Source organism: Triticum dicoccoides, chromosome 7B (genome assembly GCF_002162155.2).
Source record: "Triticum dicoccoides isolate Atlit2015 ecotype Zavitan chromosome 7B, WEW_v2.0, whole genome shotgun sequence".
Taxonomy (NCBI): Eukaryota; Viridiplantae; Streptophyta; class Magnoliopsida; order Poales; family Poaceae; genus Triticum; species Triticum dicoccoides.
Genome location: NC_041393.1, coordinates 708,090,711 through 708,100,702, shown reverse-complemented (window position 1 = coordinate 708,100,702; position 9,992 = coordinate 708,090,711). Strand labels below are relative to the sequence as shown.

The 9,992-nt window shown below is 46.4% G+C and overlaps 1 protein-coding gene across 1 annotated transcript; it reads right to left on the bottom strand.

Annotated features, from left to right (window-relative positions):
- Nucleotides 1–616: 616 nt before the first annotated feature.
- LOC119339474 lies at nucleotides 617–2,040 on the bottom strand. The gene is made up of 2 exons (XM_037611520.1): nucleotides 1,100–2,040; nucleotides 617–962 (listed from the first exon to the last, which is right to left on the bottom strand). Exons 1-2 carry the CDS (start codon nucleotides 2,038–2,040, stop codon nucleotides 959–961), a joined length of 945 nt encoding a protein of 314 aa, XP_037467417.1. The 3' UTR covers nucleotides 617–958.
- Between the last annotated feature and the right edge of the window lie 7,952 nt (nucleotides 2,041–9,992).

The window sequence follows — 9,992 nt, the reverse complement described above, 5'->3', positions numbered from 1 at the left end:
CCTACAACCGCAACGCTGCTGATCCCTTGGATGAGCTGCAAACATCGCAACAAAGGCATGTTCGACGGCACAACCCCAATCGATCAACTCCTTGGTCATGCAGATCAAAGACGAAGCTCTACTCTGGGCAAGGGCTGGCGCTCGTGGCCTGCGTGCCATCCTCCTCGCAGACCTAGGACCTCCACTGAGTTTTGCTTCTTCCCTGTAATCAGGCCTCTTTGGAGGCTGTAACAAACTCTCTCTTTTCCATGCATAAAACGCAAAAGTAACTTTTGCGTTTTCTCATTTTTGAAAAAGGTACAATCAGTTCAAAAACAGTGAAATTCTTCAGAAATCATATTGGAGAACCGACAAGGCAACAACATATGTTTAAATATCATAAGATTCCACAGTACTCCAAACAACAATTGACACTAAAGACGAGTATGGTCTCAAAATTTTAGCACTAACAAATTTTTAACTGATTGATAGTAGTTCATCAGTGCAGTACACAAACTGAAATCCATTCTCTTGGTATTATATAAGCTGTTTATTTATTTCAAAAGCATAACAGACAAATAAACAACAGCATGTTGGATGCAAGCCAACACACAAACCAACTGCTTTTGTGTTCAGATAGATGCACACCAAAACAGTCAAAATCCTTCAAAAAAAAACACCACACAGGCACACAAGCCACACTTCCACACACATCGTAGGTATGCGAGCAGCCAAGAACCATGCCGCTTCTTATTTAAAAGCCACAAAAGCGAGAGCCACCATAAGTTCACATTTGACACGATACACAGTAGTAGTGATAGGGGATCGACTGATGACCGACACCACCTCAAATTTCCATCCATGATTAAGCAACCCTGGAAGCAGCAGTAGGACCTGGAGGAGCGAGCGTCCATCTGATCTCCCATGCACTGATGGTTGATGGAAGACTCGACCACATCAGCCAAGTGCAGCGCAAAGATCACCTAGGCAATCGTGAGTGACAACAGGGCGAAGCAAATTATGGGTGATTAACAAAAATTAAAGCTAACTTCGAGTATAGTCTCAAAATTTTAGCTCTAACAAAAATGGACTTGTTACATGTAAATGTAAGAGAGAGTACCTGAGGACAGAGACCCTGGGCAGTTTCTCCTTGTAGTAGCGTGAGTGCTGCGGTGCCTCGAAGTGGCCAGGGGCCACATCTTGGTCCCACTCCAGTACGTCCCAGACATCTTTCTCGATCTTGATGGTTGGCTTCTTCATGTCTCCGCTACGGGCACCCACCACCGGCAACCGGTGCAGACTCCAGCATCCTCTGATCCTGATGGTCTTGAGCTCCGGTGCCACCATCTTGAATTCACATATCTGCTGCAGCATTGGCAGGTCGTGCAGGTGGATTGTGGCCAGTTTTGGGAATGCTACACCTTGGTTGTATATTTGTTGGTGCCATCCCTTGTCCAGCACGAAGACGTGCCTGAGGTCTCCGCAGCGTATGATGTGGAGGGTCTCCAAACTTGGGAAGGAGTCGAACCACACAGGGAGCACGAACTGGAGCCTTGGGCAAGAGCGCAGCTGCAGGTGTTGCAGATTACTGAACGTACCATAATTGTTGTAGCGAAAAGCTTTACTGCATATCCAACGGGCCATTAGGAGATCTGATGCCCAGAAGGTCTCTAGCTGCTGAAATGTAAGTGAAGGCGAGGGGAAGACTTCACCCAACTTGGGGCACCTCTCTATGCAGCACTGTCTGAGCAAACTCGAGCCTCCCATAGGCAAACTAGCACTAGTTGAGATATCATGGACATGGAGGGATTCAGCAAACATTTTCATCACATCTCCCAGACCACTGTCAAAGGTGTGGCTCCCTCCAGTAATCTCGATATGCCGATCCAAGTTGTTGGAGGGAGGCTTAGGGAAGGCCTGCATCGGGGCTTCACCAACCATGTTTTGGACATCACTATACCGGTCTGCTTGCACAAGCTGTGGCAGGCTGACTTGTCCTCCATAAATGGTAACCTTCTTCTCCTTGCTGGTCACTTCAGATTGAGTTGGCCCACTACACATAGCTGAGGTAACATGGATATTAAGATAAACATCCTTAGTTACTGTTACATAGTCACATAATGGATGCCACAACCACTGACTAAGCCTCGCATCCACAACAATGGCATGCACCTCCAACCGAAAGGATTTATTCTGGTCAATGCATGGTCGGGGACAGCCAGTTCCAGCTCGTGTGTCTATGCATAACAAATTCAAGTGGAAGATATCTTTAGTGCTCCAAATTATTGCCCGAAGGCGCTCACATCCTAGCAGAAATAGTCGCTTCAGCATTGGGACTTCTAACACCGTAGTTTTGAAATCAAGTGTCTCGATTGCAGTTCCAGATAGGTCAAGCTCCACAAGGTTCGGCAACCCACGCACAAATAAATTATCCAATTGTGAGCAACCTTCGAGGGAAATCATAGAGGCACTTGCACCCATCTTCATGGTTGGGGTTGAAGGGCGTTCTTGTTTCAGAGGTAGCTCAACAGTTGGTGCCCCGTGTGAAGCTGGCCCATATCCATCAAAGCTGAAGGACTTCAGCAAGCGAGGCAGCCCATCAGGGACAACAACATTTTTAAGCTTATTGCAACCATCCAGAATAAGCACTTGAAGGCTACTTGCCTTAGATAGGCTGTTTGGTAGACTTTTCATCTCAATGTTGCCAGATAGATCAAGTATTTCCAATTTTGCCTTGTCCAAGAAGGAATTGCTTGGTTTTGTTGAAATATCTGATCCACGCGTAGGCTTGATCACCCTGAGCCTTTGAAGGTTCGGTAGACGCCCTTGTAAGCAAGTTGCATATTGCCAACACCATATTCCCTCTATGCTTAGCTCCATGAGGTTATCCATGAGATCCATCTTTTCCGGTGATAAGATTTCATTCCAGGCAGTGTAGCGTAGGTCCAACACCCACAAGCTATGTAGACATTCCCACTCAGTATGTTCCTCTCCTTCACCCGTTCTGTCATCTGTACAGTGGTTCAGTCCAAGGAATCTTATGCTATGGCATTTTAGGAAAGGAGGTGATGTAAACTTGAAGGCACAACAACAGAGAATTAGCACACCAAGGTTTCTGGAATATTCAAATAAACCATTTGGCAATGCTGTTGGCTGATCGGATATTTGAAACTCCAAGAAGAATGATGTTGTCTCTGCCGGCAAAGTTTTCATACCAAGTATTTCCATATCCCTTGATGTGATAGAAATCCAACGGTATGGTGCTTCTTCATATACACCATCTTCTTTAACTACTAAGAAAGGGAGTTTGAAATGTTTCTTGATTTTTGTGAGCACATCGTCATCACACTCCCAGCTTATCTCTCGGTGCAATGCATCACTCATCTCCAGTGTTATGTCTTTTGGCAATATCTCATCACATAGCCAAAAACTCGAATCAAGGCCATCCCAATCAAAATTGGTCTTGTAAAAACCACATTGCAGGAATAGTTTGTACAGACAACAATCGACAACCACCATTGGATTGACTCCCTGGGTGCATGGTTTGCCAGCAACTATGATTTCAGCCACTTTACACAGCAGTGCATAGAACTGTTTTTCAGAAGGAGGATATTCTGCTAGATACTCCATACTGTCATGAACCCAAAGATGAGTGTACCTCAGTTCGTGTAGTGTTTCATATTGTTTGCATTCTTTGATTGTCAACATCCTCCTTCTGTAGGTCCATATCATCACATTGTCACCAAAACTTGTAATCGGAGGAACACCAAAGTTGACTAGGTCAACAATCTCGTTGTCACTACCATTATGAAAAATCAACACAAATCTGTTGTATTTCAGAATATTGTGGATCTCTCTTGACACACTTGTTATCTCATTCCTAGAGCTTTCATCAACTCCATCAAAATCATCCTCTTCATCCTGCTTATCCATAACAGCCATTATTGAGCTTTCCAGCTCCTGTTCCTCTGCGATTGCCCTCTGCAATCCTCTTCTATTTTTCCAATCAGAACAATCTATATGGATTATCTTATCAAAGCATAGTTCTGGAGTGGTTCTCCTATATGGGAGCACTTCTGCTATGGATCTAAGGACAACAGACGCCCCCAGTCCATCCCAACCATGAAAATAGATGACCTTATAATCTGTTGACTCCTGAAGAATTCGGAATATCTCTTCTCTGCTACCGTCAACACTTCCGCCTGCGATAGCCTAGATTAAAACCCCGTAATTAAGTTAGACTATATTTGCTCGAAGCATCACTAATTCAGGTGAACGCAAACTTTGGATAGACATGCATAAAAAACAGTCAGTAAATTATACACGACTCGGTACTTCGTCATATGGTTCATTTATTGTCATATCACTGAAAGACTAGCATATTTCGTTCCCTTGTGTATATACCCAACGTCCTGACCCCCAGCCTTATCAAGAACACTCTAGCTAGCCATGTATAGTTATATTCTTGCATTTATTATTATATCCGTTATCCATGCAGTGAGATCACACGATTTATACATCACATGGAACTAAGGTTGATGTCTAACACACACACGCACACATGGAACCATGAAAATCTCAGCAGAATTAGATGAAGGAGAACGATTAAATATTTCATGAACATAAATTGAACAAGAGTATTACCCATGTATTAGTAGAAGAAGTCATGATGAAATTCACTATCAAGATCAAGAAAGAGATGCAGCGGCTGATGAATCAGTCAAACCCATCGGATTAAGTAGCGTCAACACTGCCTGCATGCACAACAACGGCAACATGTTAGAAATTTCAGTGAATTTCATCACGACTTGACAGCACACGGAAGCAACCGACAAAGAAAGCTCGGAGATGCCGCCATGTGCGTACCTTGACAGCAGACAGGACAGGAGCAGCTTGATAGTTAGAAATTTGATTTCAGCTATTTGACTGTTGGGATAAGCTTCAAGTACTGAAGATCAGAGCAGAGGTTCCGCCATACTATGCAGGTTTGCCCTCTCAGTTAAGCTGCAGGTAGCCTTGTCGGTTTGGTATGAGAATCAATCAACCCTTCCTTTTCAAACCAGAGAAGGCACAATTCCTTGCGTGTTTTCTGCATACTGAATGGGTCCCTTTAACTTTTCACCAAAGCTTGCAGTAATGATGATGTTCGGAAATCCGGATGTGCCCGGTGATTCTCTACATATGTACCCAGTAGGTAAATCACCAACAAAGCAAACAGTTATTGATCTCCGAACATGTCCCTCTATTCGAGTGAGGTAGCCAGAATATCTGTACGCCCGGAGCCATCTTCGTTGCTACAGTCTCCGAAGCTTTTCCCTTCCACGGCCCTGTCTTCCACCCCAAAACTGAACACGTAGTGGTCGTGTTGGAGACTGTTGCCAAAGCCTGCGAGTATGGATGGTCTCGTAATTTTCTCCCCACAGAAAGAGTGAAGTCATACCATACTCCAAATTTTCTCCATTCAGGTATCAGTCTAGTTCTTCACATAAAAAGAACAAAAAATAATCAGTCTAGTCTGTACATCTGGATCAGGACATGAACTTACTGGCCAAAAGCTACGAAACCACAATAACAATCAGTCAAAGGCAGACAAACCACAAAATTTAGAGAATCAAAGAGTTGAAGTTATCACTGAAATTCTTCAGAAATGAGATCACATTTTTCACATATTGTGTCACAAAACTGACTGACCCACATAGCATGTTTAAATGTATAAGAGGTTCCACGAGACCAGGACAATATTTATTAATAACCATATCCAGACAGAAGATGGACATATTAAAAGAAAAAAATTGACAGGACGCATATCCTTTGTCAAGCATGAAACACGCCATTCGGCCATCTAGAAGTGCAGCCGATATGTCATTTCTTTGCACAAATAAATGCAGGTTAGAATCTGGCCGGACGTCATGAGTCAGGACGGTGCTAGCGGGTCGGGAGCGAAGGACGACGCCGCCCCGGAGGACGACGCCGACGAGCGATGGTCGGTTCTATATGCGGCAGATTTTGCGACTGCGCGACGGATCTCCTTATCCGATGGCGCGATCTGGCTTAGGAAGGACGCACTCCGACTCGTGCTTCTCGACGAGTTTGGCGTCACGATCGATGCGAGATTTCTTCGTGTCGGGGATTCGATCGGCATCGGCGGGTTCGTCTCCTTTCCTTGCCACTTTGCTAGGGTTTGTGATAGGGCTCCGGTGATCGCCGCGGCGGCCGATCCCCAGCGGGTCCCTTCGTTTCGGTCGCATGAGTCGATCGATGCGATTCACGGTAACGTAGATGTGGTGCAGCGCGGTGCACGGCCACGTCCGCCGCCCCTGACCGATGGGGCAGGCCTGCTGGGGCGTGGGCCGACTCAGCACGCGGTTGATGCTCGCCACGTGGTGGAGGCGGGATCCGGCCGCCATGGATCGAGCGAACCTAGGGTTTCGGTGGGCGTCGCTGGTATAAATCGTGAACTCGAGCCCCCTCCCCCCATTTTGGATCTTGACGAGTGCCTCGCCCACTTCTGGGACGCACCGCGAGAAGCCAGATCTAGGGTTCCTCAAACTTTTTCGTGGTGGGAGGGGAAGATCCGTGAGGATAGCAGATCGTATGCGCAGGTAGCTGGATCCACACCTCATCCTTCCAAACCCAAGTCAATCCACACCAGCCAGAGACCAGAGATGAGGGAGGAAGGCTTCGGTGCTGGTCGCCATGGCCGAGGGGCTGGCCGTTTCAACCGCGGCGGCGGCCGCGGCCGGGGCCGTGACTCCAACGTTTGGAAGCGCAAGACGGGGACGGGCGTGGGGGAGTCATCCTCGACGAAGGCGTCCGGATCTGGCGATTCGGGCTTCGAGAAGTGGGATGAGGCGGCGGAGGGCAGGGACCCCGTCCGTCAAGATCGATGGGGGGACGAGGAGCGCGGCGCGGCTGATCACAGGGGAGAGCCTCCGCCGAGGGGAGCGCTTGCGGCTCCTCCTCGTATCAACGTCAACAAGATGGACCAGGTCGCCCACAACAACGTGCCCCCCCCCCCGATCTGATGATCCTCCTGCAACCACTGGCAACATCATTCCTCGTCTTGAGGCTTGCCAGATCTGTCATCTGGCCAGTCATTTTACTGTGAGTTGCCCCCAAGCTGTTTGTGAGAGATGCAAGAAAAATGGGCATCTGTACATCATCTGCAAAGAATTCATTCCCTGGGAGTGTCTTCCTGTTATGTGTGCTTTCCAATCTAAGGGGCAAGGGTTCCATTTCATTCCTGACACGAACATTGAGAGACAGGCTAGAGAGCGTATATACAATATTATCGTTACCATCATAGAGGGTTCTGCTCCCACCAAAGACATTGAACATGAGCTTAGTGTTTATGTAGGGCAAGGCTGGCGCTGCTCTGCTAGGTTCTTTGCCCCACAAAAATTTGTCATGAGAATGCCCAATCCTAGGGAAGTGGATCGTGCTTTGTTTGTAGAATTTATTAAGCTCAAAAAGTGCGGTGTGAGTGCCAAATTCTCTCCCTGGTCGGAAGATGTGGATGCTGAGGGGCTACTTGAGGTGGCCTGGGTCAGAATTGGGAAAATCCCACCTAACAAACGCAATGATAAAACTGTGGCTTATGTTGGAGGTCTTGTTGGGGTCATTCTGGAAGTTGACATGTCCACTTTAAACTGTCCCACCTCTGTTAGGGCCAAAATCGGCTGTAGATTTGTGGATCAGCTGCCTGCCACAGCCGAGGGGATGTTAGCGGGACATTTTTATAAGTTCACTTACGAGGTTGAAGAGATCTTGGTGAGGAACCCTGTGGAGGAAGGCAAAGGGATTGCTGTGCAAAATGAAAATGTTAACAAAACTGATCAAACACCCAAACGCAAAAGGGCTGATCACGATCTAGCTGCTGAACAGCTAGAAGCCCCTGTTTCCAAAAATCCTGGCACTTCCTTCCGTGGTGGCAAAACCTGTCGTTTGCTATCACAGGAAAATGAAAGATCATCGTCGTCTGAGAGCGACAACAACTCTCTGCTGATTGAATCCATGGCCAGGGATCATGAAGAAGATGCTCGGAAAGAGCAACAAAATACGTCAGGCTGGCTGGTCCCTGTGGTCACTACTATGAGACATACTCCTGTTGAGCATGACACCCCAGGACAGAGCGTGCAGGTGACTAAGTTTCCTGTTAAGCAACACATTTTATCCTATGCAGAGGTGGTAATGAACTCCTCACAGGTCATGGAGCTGGAAGGGGAGGTGGATCCTGGGATGAAGATTTCGAAGGATTATGTGGTACAGTTTCCTACTTCTGATTGCGACGATGAAATGATTCTCACTCCTCCACTAGTCCCTGAAGATCTACCCAGACTCAGCAAACGTAATGCTCAGGGGATGCAGGAACATGTGATGGCCAAAGCTGAGAAGATGGCAAGCAAGAAAAATCTGGAAGGTAACTTTCATAATGCTCGTAAAAATTCTTTTGCCATTCTGTCTGATGCTGAATTAATTAGTAGAGTGTCCAATATGGGAGTTGCCATTCCTGATAATAACTTTGCATGCATTGATGTGCTGAGAGAGCTTGAAAATGTCAGGAAAAATCTAGAGGAGAGAGAGAATTTAGGCAAGCTAGATCAAAGTGGTGAGGATGATATTTTCGTTACTAATGGGTTGGGTAAAAAAAGCCCCAGTGAACCTCACCTGGCTGGACCAGGATGAGGTCATCCATGACAGGATGGCCCCTGGTAAACCTAAGAAGAAAACACCGAAGAAACCTGTTGTCAAGCTTTCTAGGCCTGTGACTAGAAGCCAGAGAAAGGTTTCAGAGGGGAGTGAAAATTGTAGCCCTGCCATGCCTCCTGGTGGGGCTACTAAGTCCAAATTCCATAAAAAACGTTCTAGATGAGAGGGCTCATCTGGAATTGCAGAGGGGTGGGCAAGAAAGGGATGGCCACCTGCCTCTCTGACCTTATCAGTGACCATTCCCTAGATTTCTTGGGTCTGCAAGAGACCATGAAAGAAAAATTTTCTCCCAAATGTTTGAGGAGAATTGATCCCTTTAACTTGTTTAATTGGGACTGGATCCCTTCTGTTGGCAAATCTGGAGGTATCCTATGTGGAGTTAGACAGGACACCCTGGAAGTGGTTACATGTGACAAAGGCAAGTATATCTTGCAGTTAGTGGTTGGGGATAAAAAGAAAAAAACCACCTGGGGTCTGTTGATAGTGTATGGCTCTGCTCACGAAGAATATAAGGAGGAATTCTTGCTTGAGCTTGCTACTATGTGTCATAATATGCAAGTCCCTTATATAGTGGGTGGGGACTTCAATATTCTCAGGCACCCTGGGGAGAAAAACAAAAAAAATGGCAATCCATAAATCCACTGACCTGTTCAATTCTATTATTAACACCATGGCCCTTAGAGAGATTCATATTAGTGGGGGTAAATATACTTGGACGAACAATCAAGCTCACCCTACCTTGGAGAAGCTTGATCGTGTCCTGATGTCTGAGGAGTGGGAGGAATTATTTCCCCTGGTTTCTGTTAGGAAATTGGTTCAAGAGATCTCGGACCATAACCCTTTGCTGATTAACTATGGGGAAGAGGGACGAGAGGCTCCCAAACCTCGCGAATTTCGCTTTAACCTTTCTTGGATCAAGGACGATCGCTTCCTTCCTTTGGTCAGTAAAATCTGGGCTCGAGGGGTCTTCTCTAAAGATCCCATCGATATCCTGAATATTAAGTTGAAGCGTTTCAAGACCTTTTTTAAGGGGTGGGGCTCAGACAAATTTGGTCACAATAAAAAGTTGAAGGAGGAACTTAGGCTCGAGTTAGCCACGCTAGAAGAACTAGAGGAGGATGGCCCCCTTACCCCAGAGCTGTATAGCAGGAAAATCGATGTGTGTTTTGAACTCCATGAGATTTTGGTTAATGAGGAAATTTACTGGCTCCAGCAATCCCACGAACGTTGGCTTCTCAAAGGTGACCTGAACACTGATTATTTCCATAAAATTGCCAATGGGCGTAAGCCTAAAAATACTATCC

Coding starts and splice junctions, on each gene's coding strand:
- LOC119339474 (XM_037611520.1), bottom strand. CDS start 2,040: ATGTGTAGTGGGCCAACTCAATCTGAAGTGACCAGCAAGGAGAAGAAG.